Source organism: Dendrobates tinctorius, unplaced genomic scaffold (genome assembly GCF_039654945.1).
Source record: "Dendrobates tinctorius isolate UK_male_01 unplaced genomic scaffold, ASM3965494v1 ptg000070l, whole genome shotgun sequence".
NCBI classification, from domain to species: Eukaryota; Metazoa; Chordata; class Amphibia; order Anura; family Dendrobatidae; genus Dendrobates; species Dendrobates tinctorius.
Window position 1 is genome coordinate 50109326 of NW_027361738.1, and position 18858 is coordinate 50128183.

Here is an 18858-nt window from a genome sequence, read left to right on the forward strand (position 1 = left end):
CTTTCAGCAAGTCTGGCTACCTATTACAGAAGACAGGTGGGTCAGGGAAATAGTGTCTTCCGGATACAAGATAGAGTTCACTTCCGTTCCACCGAACCGGTTCTTCCTTTCTATTCCTCCAACACCACCAGAAAAGGCTCGTGTTTTCCACCAAGCGGTTTCCTCTCTCCTTCAATCAGGAGTTGTGGTGCCGGTTCCCGCGAACGAGAGATTCCGAGGATTCTACTCAAATTTGTTCGTAGTCCCCAAGAAAGGAGGCGGCGTCCGACCCATTCTGGACCTAAAACAGCTCAACAATTACGTACGGGTCCGTCATTTCCGCATGGAGTCCCTCCGGTCCATCATTGCATCCATGGACCAGGGAGAATACCTCGCCTCCATAGACATACAGGATGCGTACCTCCACATACCAATTGCTCCCGCCCACCAAAGGTTTCTCAGGTTCGCGGTCAACCAAAATCACTACCAGTTTGTCGCCCTTCCGTTCGGACTTGCCACGGCTCCAAGAACGTTCACCAAAGTCATGGCGGCCACCATGGACGTCCTGCACTCAAGAGGCATTCTAGTCGTCCCGTACCTGGACGACCTCCTCATCAAGTCTCCCACTTTCAAGGACTGCGAGGTCAGTGTCTCAATCACACTAGACACTCTTGAGTCGCCTGGGATGGCTAGTCAACCTACAGAAATCGTCGACTGTCCCAACTCGGACTCTAACATTCCTGGGAATGGTATTCGACACCGCCAGGGGCCTGGTACTCCTTCCCAAGGACAAGACACTGGCCATCCGTCTGGGAGTTCGCACACTCCTTCGCAGTCCTCCTCGATCTCTCCGGTTTGCCATGAGAGTCCTAGGCCGGATGGCAGCAGCAATAGAGGCAGTGCCATTTGCCCAGTTTCACCTCAGGGTCCTTCAACTAGCCATACTCAGGTCTTGGGACAGGAACCCCTTCTCCCTCGACAGGGAGTTCAGGTTGACGTCATCAACCAGGAGGTCCCTGCATTGGTGGCTCAAACCAACCTCGCTTACACGAGGGAAGCCATTCCTCTCAGGACAATGTAAGATCCTGACTACCGATGCAAGCCTGACAGGCTGGGGGGCGGTGCACCTACATCACAGGGCACAGGGCAAGTGGTCACCGAGGGAAGTGACATTGCCCATCAATGTTCTGGAAATCAGGGCCATCCTCTTGGCACTGAGAGCCTTTCTTCACTTGCTTGCAGCCTCGCACATACGGATACAGTCGGACAATGCCACGGCTGTGGCATACGTGAACCACCAAGGCGGGACCCGCAGCGCCCAGGCGATGAGAGAAGTGGCTCATATCCTCCGCTGGGCGGAAGACACGAGGTCGGTACTTTCTGCGGTACACATTCCGGGTGTAGAAAACTGGGAAGCCGACTTCCTCAGCAGGCAAGGAATGGACTCGGGGGAGTGGTCTCTCCATCCCGAGATTTTTTACCAGATCTGTCAACGCTGGGGAACCCAGGAGGTGGACCTAATGGCATCCTATCTCAATATCAAGGTCCCCAATTTCATGGCCAGGACACACGACCCGCGGTCGCTCGGAGCGGATGCCCTGGTCCAGGACTGGTCCCAGTTCCGACTCCTGTACATTTTTCCACCCCTCCCCCTAATCGCCAGGGTCGTGAGGAAGATCAAGCAAGAGGGAGTTCCGACCATCCTCATCGCGCCAGACTGGCCCAGACGTACATGGTACGCCGACATCGTCCAACTTACAGCAGATGCCCCCTGGCGTCTACCCGACCGTCACGACCTTCTGTCTCAAGGTCCGTTCTTCCACCAGAATTCAGGGGCTCTCAATTTGACGGCATGGCCCTTGAAACCTGGATTCTAACCCAGGCAGGTTTTTCACCGGCAGTCATTGCAACTATGATCAGGGCAAGGAAGCCTGCCTCCGCCAAGCTCTATTATCGCACCTGGAGAGCTTTCTTTTCTTGGTGCGAATCTCATGGACAAGTCCCACTCCCTTATTCCCTCCCGAAGGTACTAGGTTTTCTTCAATCGGGCCTAGATGCCAAGCTATCCTTAAGTTCGCTTAAGAGTCAGGTGTCGGCGCTTTCAGTCCTTTTTCAAAAGCGCATTGCTATTAAACCGCAAGTAAGGACTTTCATCCAGGGAGTTTCCCGATTGGTTCCTCCCTACAAATGTCCGCTGGATACGTGGGACCTCAATCTGGTCCTGACAGCATTGCAAGCTTCACCCTTCGAACCTCTTAGAGGAGTTCCACTCTCCATTCTGTCTCAGAAAGTGGTTTTTCTAGTGGCGATCACCTCGTTACGCAGAGTGTCGGAATTGTCAGCACTTTCCTGCAGACGGCCTTTCCTAGCCTTTCACCAGGACAAGGTGGTTCTCCGCACGGTACCATCCTTCCTTCCGAAGGTTGTGTCCAACTTTCACCTCAATGAGGAGATTTCACTGCCTTCCCTTTGCCCGGTTCCGGTTCATAGAGTGGAGAAGGCTCTGCATACGCTTGACCTCGTCAGAGCATTGCGGATTTACGTGTCCAGGACTGCACCTTTCCGGAAATCTGATTCCCTCTTCATTCTTCCGGAAGGTAGTCGCAAGGGGTTGCCGGCTTCCAAGGCTACCCTTGCCAGGTGGATCAAGTCCACCATACATGAGGCCTACCGACTTAACAGTTCCCCTCTTCCGGCCGGTATCACGGCACACTCTACACGGGCAGTAGGGGCCTCCTGGGCCATTCGGCATCAGGCTTCGGCACAACAAGTGTGTAAGGCGGCCACTTGGACTAGCCTACACACGTTTACGAAACACTACAGTGTTCATACCCAGTCCTCAGCGGATGCGAGCCTAGGTAGACTGGTTCTGCAGGCGGCAGTACCCCAAGTCTAGGGAACTGTCAATACAATATTCGTCCACTGCTTCCCACCCAGGGACTGCTTTGGGACGTCCCACGGTTCTGTGTCCCCCAATTAGGCGACAGAGTAAAGGAGATTTTTGTGTACTCACCGTAAAATCTCTTTCTCTTAGCCTTTAATTGGGGGACACAGCTCCCACCCTGTTGCCCTTATGGGCCGTTGTTTACTGTTGAGTTCTCATATTGTTCTTTGAGCTTGTACATAGTAGCCTTCTTACAGGCATGGTTATGTTATTTGGTTACGTTCCTCCTTATGCTTTGGCACAAAACTGGAGAAGGCTGACGCCGTCCAGGGGTGTATACTGCAGAGGAGGAGCCAAAGTTAATCTTTTTCAGATTATGCATAGTGTCGCCTCCTAGTGGACAGCAGCATAACACCCACGGTTCTGTGTCCCCCAATTAAAGGCTAAGAGAAAGAGATTTTACGGTGAGTACACAAAAATCTCCTTTTTTTTGGCACATCTCACTCCAGTCCATGCTTAAAGGAACGTTTCAAGAATTTTCAGTTTGTCCGCTTTTGAAAGCATTTGCGACTTTTTGTTCAGAAAGAAAAGGCACAAAAACCAGTTAAGGATAAAAATAAAAAGCATTCTGCGTTCAACTCATGAACAACATGCACCATCTTGAAAAATGTATTCCTATTCCTATTGGCCGTGAACAAGGTCTGATAGACCAAAACGTTAGCCCATCAACAAATACCACAAGACAGAAAAAGGAAAGTGACTTTAAATCATAATTGATGAATCGGGGCCACAGTTTTATATGTATAAAATGCAAAGTTTCCGTAGTCGAGTACAGTCACCAGTTTTCAGAATAAAAATGTAGAAATCAAAGCACGTCGTAACAATCGATACTGTGATGTTTTGGCGAATGAGTAAAGATCAATTTTCCATCAAATATAAATCCATCATTGGTATCCAACTCAACTATTCACGACTACATAAGGTGCATTACTCCCACAGTGGCTGTTGTGATCACTTTAGTCTAAAGGTACTGTCACACTTAGCGATGCACCAGCGATCCCAACCAGCGATATGACGAGAAACAGTCCAGCCTGTTCTCGCGCGATCAGCGATAACCAGCGGGGGGAGCGGGTCATAGGTAAGTATCAGACACAGCGATATCGCTAGCAATATCGCTATAATGTCACAAGTTATAGCGATATTGCTAGCGATATCGCTTTGTGTGACAGGCCCTTAAGGGTACCGTTACACATAACGATTTCCCAGCGATCCCACCAACGATCCGACGTGGATGGGATCGCTGGGACATTGTTAGCTGATTGCTGGTGAGCTGTCACATAGACAGCCCCTCCAGCGATCAGGACCAGCGAGCACGCTGGTTACCAACGTAAACATCGGGTTTCTAAGGGCCGCGGGTCCCTTAGAAACCCGATGTTTTCCCTAGATACCAACGTGCACTGCAGGCAGGGCGGGAGGTGGAGGCAGAGCGGCACAGACAGACCGGCGTAGCTCTGACAGACTGGAGTAGCAGATAGCAGAGCTACTCCGGTCTGTGCGCCGCTCTGCCTCCACCTCCCGCCCTGCCTGCAGTGCACGCTGGTATCTAGGGTAAACATCGGGTTTCTAAGGGACCCGTGGCCCTTAGAAACCCGATGTTTACGTTGGTAACCAGCGTGCAGCGTCGCTCATCGCTAGCTCCCGCTGCCACACGCAGCGATGCGCGCTGGCCAGCGGGAGACCAGAGATGAAAAAACGGGCCAGGACGATCCAGCACGATCAGCGATACCCCGCGGGGGGGGGGGGGGGCGATCACTGCTGGATGTCACACACAGGGATCTCGCTGGAGAGATCGCTGATGTGTCGCAAAATCAGCGAGATCGCTGTGTGTAACTGGCCCTTAAGTGCACGTTCACACAAGACAGATTTGTTGCAGATTTCTCTTTTTCAGCTTTTAACAGTTTTGAAGCCAAAATCTATTGTTATACACTTATCCTTAGATGCGTCTACTAAATTCCTAAGAAGTAAGAATGTCTGACATATGTATGAAGCGGAAGTGCTCTCTGTTATTGTCAGGATCTGGAATTCCTCGAGCTTCACCAGTGACTCATATGCTTCTACCTAAATACTTGAATGGCTCCCAGCTGGCAGAGATAGTACACATGTTTGTCGAGGTGTTAAATATTAGCGCCCTGTGACACCCATGTCCTGGAGCTTCACTAATCCCTTTTCTGGCACCTGCTGTTTGCTGCAGTGGTAAATAATTGATGCAAACCCTAATGAAAGTGAAGGTTTCTCCACCAGAGGGAAGATTATACTTCAAGGCAATGTGCACATGGCGTTTTTTAAATGCTGGAGTACCCGCGTTTTTTCTGAAGTCACTGTGGACTCCCTTTGAGGCGGCTTCACTGACGTCGTTTTTTTACATTCCATATATAACAAAAGTCGCATCTTCCCAAGTGTAAGCCGGCAGTATGGATTGGTCACTTCTTTTAGTGGGTTCACAGCGTTCAAACCCTGAAGAGTTTTTACAAGAAGTGAAAAAAGACAAAAGCTGTGTACATCAAGTCGTTCTGACATTGCAGTGCATATGTTCATTCTTTTTGTCATTTTTTTAGGGAAGGATCTGTCTGAAAAGATGTTGTGTGCATGTACCCTAATGGTGTAATTGTCTCCGGTCATCAATAATGATGGCTACCACTATTCTGTGCCTGGTGCTATTTAGTGAGCAGCGTCACCTGTGCAACCAATGATTGGCTGCAGTGGTCACATGTTTGTGCAGCTAAAACAGGATGTAGCAAGGGACCCCGGGGTAGGATTAAAAGCGACTGAGGATTGGAAAACTGATTTTACAGCATGTTGGATATTTTAAAAAAATCAGGGTGGACAGACCCTTTAAGGCTCAATTTACATATCTGTGGTGTGTGGTTAGCCTGCACCATGGAATACACTAGGGAAATGTCCTGATGCATATGTGGATGTTCACATAGACTTTATTGGCAAAATGTAGGGTGTCCTAAAGCTCCAATTGCTTTACAAAGTCCAGAATAATTGTATAATTGAATAATTGAGACATTTCATAGTTGTAAATGCCTAAGCCAGAGTTACCGTATTATTTTTTTTCCTCCATTTAATACAGTTTTAGTTCCTAAGCTATAAGGGGGTGTGATTAACCTTTTGACATTTAGTACGACATATTAATGACCGCATTTCTACATTAAAACCTAGTAAAAACATTTTATATTATTGACAGGTCATAGCTGATTTAAAAAAGGCATGGAACAAACAAATTTATGTTTCAGCCATTGTTGAACTACATGAAAAGTCACATTTTCTGAAAATTCTACATTAATGTGTGACATTTGTCAGTTTAGTTTCCTGCTCTTCTCTAACATTTTGAAGTTTATTAACTTTCATAAAAAGTCTGAATTTGGGCAAAATTTTGCACTGACTTACGACATTTGTGACATTGGCCTCACGCTCTTATTTAACATTGGAGAGTGTGTCATCACTCTTATATGAGGACCTGTCACTAGGTCTAAAGTAGCCAAGTTTTGATATTATTTTGTTTCCGCTGCTCCCCTGAGTATTCCATATTTTATTTTTTGTAAATCTGCAAAATGGTCAATGAGATATAGGCCATTTTATTTAGTCCTAACTTTTCTGGGCTCTATTAAAAGGGCGTGGCTCACAAGGTAATTATGCACAGCAGCCTAGAGCCACGTCCCCATAAAGTCCCACATGCCTCGACCCCATAGAGTCCTGTGTGCCATACCCCTATAGAGTCCCATGTGCCACTCTCTCATTGAATCCCGTGTGCCATGCCCCATAGAGTCCCATGTGCCACTCCATCATAGAACCCCGTGTGCCACGCCCTATAGATTCCTGTGTACCACGCCCCGATAGAGTCCCATGTGCCACTCCCTCATAGAACCCCATGTGCCACGCCCTATAGATTCCTGTGTGCCACGTCCCCATAGAGTCCCATGTGCCACTCCCTCATAGAATCCCGTGTGCCACAACCATAGATTCCCATGTACCACGCCCCCATAGAGTCCCATGTGCCACACCCCCATAGAGTCCCATATGCCACACCCCCAGTAAAAAAGCACAAGTAGAAAAGCTAATATCTCTGGGACCATATGGTGGATTTGCAAAAAAAAAATAAAAAAATTAAATACCTAGGGGAGCAGTGGCAATAAAATAAGAGCAAAGTTTGGCCGATTTTGACCTGGTGACAGGTCCTCTTTAAAAAGTTGCACTGGCAAAATTTGAACCAAATTTATTTTTAAGGTGCAATATTTATTAAATATGGGATGGCGGACTTGAAATGAGTGCACTAAGAAATTGGGGCATATGTGGGGCAGTATCTGGTCATGTCTGTGTCTGTGATGTAAACAATAATGTAAAATTGAGTTTGCAGTGTTACGGAGAAATACTGTACAGAAGTCAATATCTGTTGAAATGGAAATGGCCTCGGGCTGTCGCTGCACTGAGAAAAGCTACTGTACATTAACTGATCGGAAAGGACAAATGAGGAGATGGTTCGAGTTTACTGTAAAGGACACAAGCCCATAAATAAGAAGCCGCTTTGTAGGCAGCATTAGTACTTTTAAGTTGCTGGATCCACGGATTCAATCAAGAAGTCATACTAGAGGAATCGCATAAAATAGTCTGTTTAGGGCTTGTGCTTATGACCGATTTTGTCGGAGGAACACTATCCGTGGTTTTTACAGATTCTCATACCTATGATATTTTATAGGGCTGTGCACATGTCCGATTCTCAAGGACTGCAGGAATGGAGAAGGTGGAGAAACTTTTTTTTTTTTTTTCTCTCCACGTCCTAGAAAAACTGATGTCACTCTGATCAATGTCTAATCAAAGTCTGATCAGAGTAATCGGACCGTTGTTTCCTTGAATATGGAGAAAACTGTCGTGACACCCTACTCTTAGTGGTGGTGGGTTTGTTTCATGACCATATTCAAAGGGTCTTAAAAAGGGTTGTCCGGTCTAAGAAGCAAAGTGTACAGTCAAGCTGGGTGCGGAACACACACTGTCACAACTTCCCTGTATTCCTTATGTGGTTGAGCGTTCACGTGGCAGTCTGTATGTGATTTAAATACTTGCTATCACGCACCGATAAATCCCATCCGGCTTCTCTCAGTAGAGAAAAGTGCAGAAATCTAGTCTAGACCGCAAGCAGGTAGCTGCCATAAGTATGATGAGCTGACTGCCGTCTCCCACGGGGCGTACTGGCGATCATGGCAGTGTCTTCATTGCACACTATCACTATTTGGCTCTGAGGCCAGATAAAGTAACTGCAGATTTTTCTTCTGAGACCGGACAACCTCTTTAAGCCGTCCCTATACATCACATATATTTTGGCAAAACTTTCCGACGTGTAACAGACAAGGCAGAGATCAACACTTGTCCCTCGGGTTATAGGTATACGTGCTATTACTGATGTGTTCTGGATAATTTAAAGGAGGTCTACCAGAAAAAAAATACATCTACTGTATATGAATTGTGTTGAGATAGGATTGCTTACAGGCCCAAAGCATGAGGCTGCACTACTGAGAGTTTCCCAGGTGCAATGTTGTCATGGAAACATTGCGAACATTCTGTCCAGCATAAGAATATTATTATTATTATTATTATAGTAGGAAAATTATTCAACAATATTTGTCTATGATGCTTTAATACAAGCTGTGGTTTCACACTTTGATCTTTTTATATATACATTTTTTTTTTTTTTAGCCATCAACGAACCTTTGTTTTGGAAGTGATGGGACGACATTGCGGGTATGTCATATTAATGTTCTTACAATCAGCAGAATAACACATTGAACTGAAAAATTCAGTAGCACAAAAAACAGTTGATACCGGATACCGGATCTTGCCCAAAAGGGAACGAAAAAAGTGGGGAACGCAGAGCAATGAAGAATGAATATTGAATTTATTAAGCAATTATATGATCACTATAGTATTCAATAAATAAATATAAATACAGTAATCAATACTATGAGATAGACCAAACTAAAAAGACAAGCACCAGGGAAGAAACCAGGTTATCTAGTGGTCCACAAAAAAGACCAAAGGTCTCTCTGATGCCGAGGGATCAATATATCCCCTTTTTTCTTCCTTTTTGTATTAAAGAGTAATCTGGCACTGACAGTAATAGAAAGGATAACAGAAACTGATATCAATATAATTGCACATGTCACAATATATACTAAAAAAAATAAAGAAACCAAGGAGGATCCCAAAAACAGGGACCTCTATATATAATATGACAGTGAAACAAATTGAGGGCACTAAGCGTAAGCATATTATATGCTTGAAACATGCGGTTCCAGTAGCATAAGCCAAGGTGAAAAGAATGGGTAAAGGGTGCACTGGCACCTCGATGCGCGTTTCACTAACACTGGGCTTCGTCGGGAGGTGTGAAACCTCCTGTAGAAGACCAGTGTTGGTGAAAGAAACATGACACCTCCTGACAAAACCCAGTGCTGGTGAAACTGCTGGTCTTTTTTAGTTTGGCCTTTCTCATCTTTAGTTATTGCACACGTTTATGATTATGTAATCATTTTTATAACTGCATTGTTTATTTACATTGCTTAATTTGTGTTCCCCTATTTTTTCATTTCCTTTTGGGCAAATCCATGGTTTTCATGCCATTGGATTGATTTTTTTGTTTATGTCATTTTATTAGGGGGTATATTATATTGTATTTTGGAGATGTATTGTAGGGGTAATAGCATAATAAGGCATTTTCTGGAATTGACTCCTCTTTCTATATTATTATGTGCAGGTATCTGGCGCTGGTCAGTGCGCTGGCTTGTGGAGCTGACTGGGTATTTATACCTGAGAGCCCTCCTGAAGAAGGCTGGGAGGACATTATGTGTGGTAAACTCTCCGAGGTAATATTACAAATGAATCCAGACAGCCATATTTCAGGAATATTTACAAATGGGAGTTATTTAGATAATTGACATGAGCAGTGAAAGAAAAATTAAGTTTTCCCAGTGGCGTCAGCAGCGCCTATATGATGTCAGACATTGTGCAGGAGCTACTGCTTCTTGTCACTTGAATCACTGCACAGAAAGTCAGAGATTTACATAGAGGTTTTATATTAGGGAGTGGGGGATAATGTTATCATCTGATAACTCATTTTTAGATCCCTTTAAATTGGGTTTAATCTTAAACAGAACCTGTCACTTTCCATAAATATCAAATATTTTTAGCTGGTGTAAATGTTGCTGCTCTCCTGAATTTGACATTTTGTTCCCGCACCTCCCCATTGATGACATAGGGCCCCTATTTCTCCTCCGTATACAAATCTAGTATTTTTAACCAAATGTGCGTGGTCCTTAAGAAGACTCCAATAGAAAGGAGCTTGTGACCACACCCACTTGCCTAAAAAAGATAGGATTTAAATGCGGAGATGAGGGGGACATACACATATCTCAGGAATGGAAAGGTGCAAGAACAAAAGAAAAACAGTGACAGATTCAGAAAATCATCGGCATTTACATCAGGAAAGAAAAATTACATATTTTTGGCAAGTGACAGGTCCACTTTAAAGGCTGTGTACACCATTGCAACCATTTTATTGCCCAAAAATACATTAAGCAACTTTGAAAATAGTCTTGGTGAAAGATATGTTACTATTTATATAGTTATTGTACAGACAGATGACAAATTGTCACCAGGCCTACCTGGGATGGGGTGGACTTTCTAGGTTGATCACAGGGTTGATGTGTGGAAAACCAGGGAGCAGAGTCTTAGGGATCCTCTGTTCTGGAGATATGGACTTTGATGTAAGGGCATCTTCTATAGAGCAGCCTCTGCTAGCAATGACTGATGTATCAGTGAAAAGATGAGTATAATGCATGGTAGTAAAACGGCAAGCTAAGGCACGGGCCAGAGCAAATTCACTATATACATTAGGCATGATGTGATGAGGACATGCAGAATTCAAGAAATAGAACAAGTGTAAGTTCAGCTCACCACTTATGTGTTAGAGATACGTATCTCAGGAGACTTTCAAGGTGGACAGTCTGTGGTCTGGTGTGGTGAACGGAGTATGGACTGGTCCGGCTTCCAGGTCAATTAGCTCTTAGGGCTCACACTCACTTGCGAGAGACTTGCACGATTCTCGTGCGAGTCTTTGGCATGAAAACCCAGCACTGGGACTGGAGCGCGCGGTTGCAGAGAAATACATGTAGCCGCACACTCCGGTCCCAGTGCCAGCGGCTGTGCCAGGCACGAGAATCGTACAAGTCTCTTGCAAGTGAGTGTGAGCCCTTAGTGGTCCAAAAGGGGATGTTCTCCAGCACCAAATGAAAGTCGTTAAAAGTTAGCATTTAATAATATAACATAAAAAAAAATTGGGAGATTGTGCACATATAAAAAAAATCCCATAATGCTTACGCATTTCAGGTAGAAAAAATCCTTAATCATTATAATTATGGGTTTTTATATGCGAAAAGCATAAGCATTATGGGTTTTCTTATATGTATGTATATATATATATACAGTATATGCAGCGCATACATGTGGGAGGAGGGTAGAGTGATGCTAAGTCTATATCATGTAACACTCAGACTCATATTTTACCTATATCTTGGTGATACAACTAAATTTTATTTACCTTAGAACCGTGCAAGAAGGAAAAGACTGAATATCATTATTGTCTCCGAAGGAGCCATCGACTGTCACAACAAGCCAATCACTTCAGAAATTATTAAAGACGTAAGTATTAATGTGTCCTGACTTGTCAGATACGGTAAGACAAACTGGGGTCTGTGCTGGGGACTCCCCCTGTCTGTGCACTATTAGGCACAGCACCCTGTCTCCTAGTGATCATCTTGCGGATTGATGTCTTGTCTTTCCCCTTAATATGTATGTCATCTGATCCTCATTCTTGCAAATAGATCTCCACGTAGAAATATTATCATCTTTTAAATGTTCATATGGTATTTCTAATCCACGGTTGGACTACTAAAGTGATTAAACGGGTTCTCCAAAAACATAATAAAATGGCCCCTTTCACGTAATTCAAACGTTCTAGGTTTGGTCACGTGTCAGGATAGATTGTAGTCTGAAGAAGCACAGCTCCTGAGACCTGTGTCTCTACTGACAGAGGAGCTGTAGCGCAAGCATACATACCGGTGCTTTCAGAAAAGTGTGTGACATGAGAATAAATAAAAATTCTCCTTGGCCGACTGAGGACTAAGACTAGAGATAAAAAATCCTTAGACGAAGAGAAGATTTATATTTTCTCCTGTCATCACTTCTCCTCAGCTTACGGAGTTATGCTGGGGATATAAAAATCCTGTGTTTAGTCAGCCGAGGGGAAGATTTATTTCTTCACCTGTCATCACCTCCTCGGCTTATGGAGGTATGCGTACTAACTATACTGGTCTTCTGTCACTTGAGACAGGTGGGGTATGTGTGTTCTGTCCTTTTGAATGGTTAGATTCCTGCAAAATCTAAATGGATTTGTGACCTTGGCTGTGAACAGACTCTGACTCTGATACACATGCACTGTACACTAGGCTTAGCTGAGCGTCAATGTAATCTCCAAAGGGAGAGGAGAGTAGGGATTCATTTACACAGACCAAGTGGCGGCACTAAAGGGCCGCTGATCACTAAACTGTTTGCACTGGGTGGTCGTTAAATAGCAAACGTAAATGATGTATGTGAATGCATACAGTGCCATGGATTTTGGCAGAGCGAGCTGTGCTGCAGAAAAGATAATTTCACACGATGAATGAGCGTTTTCTCCTACCTCCCCATCCCTGATATCTTGTGGACTGGATCTGTGAAAATCAGCGAATTAGGTGGATAATAATCTAATGTGTATGGCCAGCTTTTCTCTAAAATGTGAATATACAGTTGTGGCCAAAAGTATTGACACCCCTGCAATTTTGTCAGATAATACTCAGTTTCTTCCTGAAAATTATTGCAAACTCAAATTCTTTGTTATTATTATCTTCATTTAATTTGTCTTAAATGAAAAAACACAAAAATAATTGTCCTAAAGCCAAATTGGATATAATTCCACACCAAACATAAAAGAGAGGGTGGACAAAAGTATTGGCACTGTTCGAAAAATCATGTGATGCTTCTCTAATTTGTGTAATTAACAGCACCTGTAACTTACCTGTGGCACCTAACAGGTGTTGGCAATAACTAAATCACACTTGCAGCCAGTTGACATGGATTAAAGTTGACTCAACCTCTGTCCTGTGTCCTTTTGTGTACCACATTGAGCATGGAGAAAAGAAAGAAGACCAAAGAACTGTCTGAGGACTTGAGAAACCAAATTGTGAGGAAGCATGAGCAATCTCAAGGCTACAAGTCCATCTCCAAAGACCTGAATGTTTCTGTGTCTACCGTGCACAGTGTCATCAAGAAGTTTAAAGCCCATGGCACTGTGGCTAACCTCCCTAGATGTGGACGGAAAAGAAAAATTGACAAGAGATTTCAACGCAAGATTGTGCGGATGTTGGATAAAGAACCTCGACTAACATCCAAACAAGTTCAAGCTGCCCTGCAGTCCGAGGGTATAACAGTGTCAACCCGTACTATCCGTAGGCGTCTGAATGAAAAGGGACTGTATGGTAGGAGACCCAGGAAGACCCCACTTCTTACCCCGAGACATAAAAAAGCCAGGCTGGAGTTTGCCAAAACTTACCTGAAAAAGCCTAAAACGTTTTGGAAGAATGTTCTCTGGTCAGATGAGACAAAAGCTTTTTGGGCAAAGGCATCAATATAGAGTTTACAGGTGAAAAAAAGAGGCATTCAAAGAAAAAATCACGGTCCCTACAGTCAAACATAGCAGAGGTTCCCTGATGTTTTGGGGTTGCTTTGGTGCCTCTGGCACTGGACTGCTTGACCGTGTGCATTGTATTATGAAGTCTGAAGACTACCAACAAATTTTGCAGCACAATGTAGGGCCCAGTGTGAGAAAGCTGGGTCTCCCTCAGAGGTCATGGGTCTTCCAGCAGGATAATGACCCAAAACACTTCAAAAAGCACTAGAAAATGGTTTGAGAGAAAGCACTGGAGACTTCTAAGGTGGCCAGCAGTGAGTCCAGACCTGAATCCCATAGAACACCTGTGGAGAGATCTAAAAATGGCAGTTTGGAGAAGGCACCCTTCTAATATCAGGGACCTGGAGCAGTTTGCCAAAGAAGAATGGTCTAAAATTCCAGCAGAGCATTGTAAGAAACTCATTGATGGTTACCGGAAGCGGTTGGTCGCAGTTGTTTTGGCTAAAGGTTGTGCAACCAAGTATTAGGCTGAGGGTGCTAATACTTTGTCTGGCCCATTTTTGGAGTTTTGTGTGAAATGATCAATGTTTTGTTTTTTTGCTTTATTCTCTTTTGTGTTTTTTTTTATTTAAGACAAATTAAATGAAGAATAATACCAAAGAAATTGTGATTGCAATCATTTTCAGGAAGAAACTGAGTATTATCTGACAGAATTGCAGGGGTGTCAATACTTTTGGCCACAACTGTAGATGTATCCTGCCTTCACTAGAACATTGGTCCAGAATCATCCAATTCTTCATATGATCTCTGCATACTATATTGTGTAATTCGGTAAGGGGCTGGAGTTGTGACCGTTGTTCCTTTTTAGATAATGCCAGCTTTGACCCAGCAGACGAGATGTGATACATAATCTTATTAGAATGATGCCACGCAGCTTGTATATCGTGAAACCCTTCATTTCTCACCGTCCGTGATCTGCCACTCTGTCCGGATTAGTCATGTTTTCTAGAAAGACAGTAAAGGTTTTCATCCAGGAAACTACACAGTGTTTCTGTCTAGGAAAATACATGATACATACTCACATTATAAGTTATGACGGGCTTATCATGTCGCACCATCTGGCGGTCACCACCCAGGAAAATTATGTATAATCCTCATTAGAGTTAGTGCGGATTGCCACTGTGCTGTATGTACTATACTGTATATATATGTATACTATACTATATGTATCTGACGTCATGTGATTCTAAAAACTAATGGAAAGTGACGATCTCACTGTTTTTCAGCTGGTGGTGAAGCGCCTTGGGTTTGATACAAGGGTGACTATCCTGGGCCATGTGCAGAGAGGTGGAACCCCTTCTGCCTTTGACAGAATTCTCGTAGGTTTTCTCTACATTTTCTTTTCTTTTCCTGTGCTCCATTTACATCAGCATTTCTGAATATATATATTAGAGATGAATGAAATGATCCTCAAGCAGTGGATTTTGTTCTTTGTGCTCCTTGCTTGGGTAAGTCGCCAAACAGATCTGCATGACAGGTGGATAAGTGGCAAAAGACTGGAAGCGCTAAAGGGGTTGTGTCAAGTTTGGAAGTTATCCCCCTATTCATAGGGTAGGTGTTAACTCCTCAATCACTGGGGGTCAGACCACTAGGACCCCCACTTATCCTGATGACTGGGGCTCTAGAGAACCACGTGAATGAAGCCATGGTTGATCATGCACACCTAAACTCCTGTCATTTTCTATGGATGGCTGACTGCAGCTTTTGCCTGGTTTTCTGTACTCCCAATAACAGTGAATTCCTCCTGGAAATGTATCCAAGAAGTATCATTTCTCCTTGCGGAGAACGACATGCTAAGCATGTCGAGATGAGGAGACTTAATGCCGCAATGCTCCTCTGGGAAATATGCAAATTATGCAAATTGTCTCTTCAGAGAGGAAGAGGACTAGAACTCTAGTGCCACCTATTGGAAGTAGCGATCCTAAAAGCCATTGTCGACCCTTTAACGAGCCTTGTTACATGACTTAGGATAAAAGCCGAGCCAGAATCTCAATTTGCAGACACTGTGTTTTGGGGTACCTGGAAATGTATAAATTCATTCCTGGTTTCCCCTTTGTTGAACAGCACACGTGCCCCACACCATGTCATAATTTCCATCAAGTGCTGACTGTAGAGATACATCCTATTGATAAGCCAGTTCATTCATACATTTCCAAGAGGAATAACAGAGGAGCAACACATGCAGAGTCCTAAGAAAAGCTTCTGTAGCATCGTTACTTATAGTATTTACTAACATGGATAAGTCATAATGTAACAACCTTTGTGACTGTTTTTACCTGGAAGATGAGAATATCCTGGAAGTTTCCCCTTGTCTTGATTACATACTATTCTCAGCTTATTGTGTCATGTCATCCTGCTGGATGATGCCATCAGACATCTGTGTATACCACGCTAACACTTCTGGGTGTTCTCCTGTATACAGGCCAGTAGGATGGGAGTGGAGTGTGTCTCGGCCTTGCTGGAAGCCACACCGGAGACGCCGGCCTGCGTGGTATCTTTATGTGGGAACCAAGCCGTGCGCCTACCTCTCATGGAGTGTGTACAGATGGTGAGTGCTTGAGCCATACTAAAGCTGGGTATTAGCTAAAGCTATAGGAAACCATCAGTGTGGGGTTTCAGGACTTGGCAGACGTCCCCTGCCATGTAAGTGCTTCTGTATGCCATGTGTACTGCTCAGCGCTCTCTATTTGGAGTGCAGAAGTGTCGTTTTTCCACCATGGTGTAATTCTAATTCCTGATGCAACCACTTAGCAATCAATGATGTGACACATTGGTGTACACAGTATATACTGGAGTCTGATTATCCAAAGTCAGTAACCTTCGGCATTCTGTGGCATGATGAGAGTTGTAGTTTCACGTCTGCCGGAGTGCCGCAGGTTGCTGTTTCCCGATGTAGTGTGATAGAGACATCAAAGTGCCCAAAACTTACATTGATAAAGTTATCTAATGCAAGGGGAATATGCCAGCATAGGAACGGATCGTGCTTGCAACCTTGTCAATCCTTATGAAAGGTGCACTAAGGCCGGGGTCACACAAGCGTATGGCATCCGATGCGAGGGGATCAGATGCGATATGCTCATGACACTCGGCTCCAGCGTGAGCCGAGTGTCAGTGCTCCCGTATGAGAGAATCACAGCATAGGGGCAGGGGAGACGGAGTAATTTCTCTATCTCCTCCATTGCCAGCGTCCGTGGGAATCGCACTGCACTCAGGTGATATCCGAGTGCAGTCCGATGTTTCACTCACACCCACAGACTTGTATGGATGAGTGCAGTCCGATTTTCCCAGCCATTCACAGCATGCTGTGATTGGTTTTGCGTGCCGAATCGGTGTGAGAACATAATCGCAGATGTGAGCCGCCCCATAGTTTAACATTGGGCCGAGTGCAATCCAATTTTTATCAGATTACACTCATCCGTTTTCATCTCAATTGTGAGCGAGCCCTAATAGAGACCGCGATGTGAGACCCTAAGGCTCTGTGCACACATTGAGTATTTGCAGAAGAATTTTCTGCAGCAAAAACGAGAGCATTGGCAGGAAAAACTCTATGTAGAATACGTCTGTCTTGATGCGATTTTGCGTGCATTTTGGTGCATTTTTTCCCCATTCATTTAAAAAAAATCTGCAAAAACGCTGAAAGAATTGACCCACTGCAGGCTTGAAAAACGCTTGTATGGTTAAACTCTGCAAGGAAAAAATAAGCAGTGTGTGCAAGAGATTTCAGAAAGCTCATTCTTTTTGCTGATACTGGAAAATGCTGCGTTTTTTTTCTGCAGCAAAACTGTAGTGTGTGAACAAGCCCTCATTGAAAAAAGAGTTCACAGACCTCCCTGACTGCTATAGGTTGACTCAGAAGTAATCCTGTATCAATATAGACATCATTTTTTTTTGTCTTAAGACTCAAGAAGTCCAGAAGGCGATGGATGAAAGGAAATTTGAAGACGCTGTAAGGCTGCGCGGAAGGTACATGTTATACCACAGTTTGATTTCTTAAATGAAAGAAATACAAGTGACAGAGGCTTCAGATCTATCATGGCTCTTCAGCCTCATTTGCATCAATTCACACCCTGATTTCTCAGTAAAGGCCCCTTTACATTTAGCGATGCACCAGCGATCCCGACAACGATACGACCCGGTCAGGATCGCTGGTGCATCGCTAAATGGTTGCTAGTGAGCTGCCAAACAGGCAGATCTCACCAGTGACATAGCAGCGGTCGTTGGTCGTTACTTGCCTTTCAGACGAGGCGATCCTGACGTCCTCCCGCCCGCGTCCACGCGTCGCTCATTGGCGCCTGCAGGAAACCCAGCAGGAAGCAGCCGACGAGAAATGGAGCTGCACGATCTTGCGCGATCAGCAACAGACAGCGGGGGAGCCGGTTGGAGGTAAGTATCACACATAGCTAGCGATATCGCTGCTGCATCACCAAATCATTGATGCTTTAGCGATATTGCTAGCGACATCACTATGCTTAAGGCCGGGGTCAGTCTTGCGAGAACCTCGGACGAGTCTCACACGTCAATACCCTGCACTCGGATCGGACCGTCCAGCTGCATGTATTTCTATGCAGCTGAAAGCTCCGGTCCCGAGTGCCGGTGACAGTGCCGGGTATTATATTCGAGACTCATCCGAGGTTCTCGCAAGTCTGACCCCGGCCTCAAGGAGGAACGCACTGGCCATATAACGATATTGTTGGGATCGTCTTTGAAACAGCTACATACACATATAAATAGTTTGGGCGAGAAGATGAAATCCTGCTCGCAGATTTGCTTTATCTCAAGGAAGCTTATGTCACCTTTTGGACATGCCTTAAACTTCTTTTCTTTGTTTTTTTCTTTTGTTCATATAACTCTGTGTCTGCTATAGTTTGCTCAATGCCAGGCATAATGTGACTATTAAAAATAACTTCAACATCAAGGCATAAAAGCCCCCCGAAATAGTATACTATAGCCAAACAATAACTTTATTATATATAAAAATACTACACAATCAAGTAAATACCACTTATGTTCTATGCAAGGAACTGCTATAAAATGCAGAGACATATTGAATCAATGCACCTACGTGTCTAGAGCTGGTCAAAGTATACACATATAGAGGACACTGAATGCCTAAATATCTATATGGGAAGAAAATTGCTTCCTTGCTAAATGAGTAGGC

At 44.4% G+C, this 18858-nt stretch overlaps 1 protein-coding gene across 3 annotated transcripts in view; it reads left to right on the forward strand.

Moving 5' to 3' along the window:
- Window positions 1–18858, forward strand: part of PFKP (phosphofructokinase, platelet) — a 124746-nt gene that overhangs the window by 69272 nt on the left and 36616 nt on the right. For all 3 annotated transcript variants that reach the window (XM_073581647.1, XM_073581645.1, XM_073581646.1), the window contains exons 6-11: window positions 8618–8662; window positions 9672–9780; window positions 11519–11614; window positions 14927–15019; window positions 16123–16248; window positions 17599–17663. In XM_073581647.1, the coding sequence (XP_073437748.1) occupies window positions 8618–8662; window positions 9672–9780; window positions 11519–11614; window positions 14927–15019; window positions 16123–16248; window positions 17599–17663 (534 nt within the window). The remainder of the gene's footprint in view (window positions 1–8617; window positions 8663–9671; window positions 9781–11518; window positions 11615–14926; window positions 15020–16122; window positions 16249–17598; window positions 17664–18858) is intronic.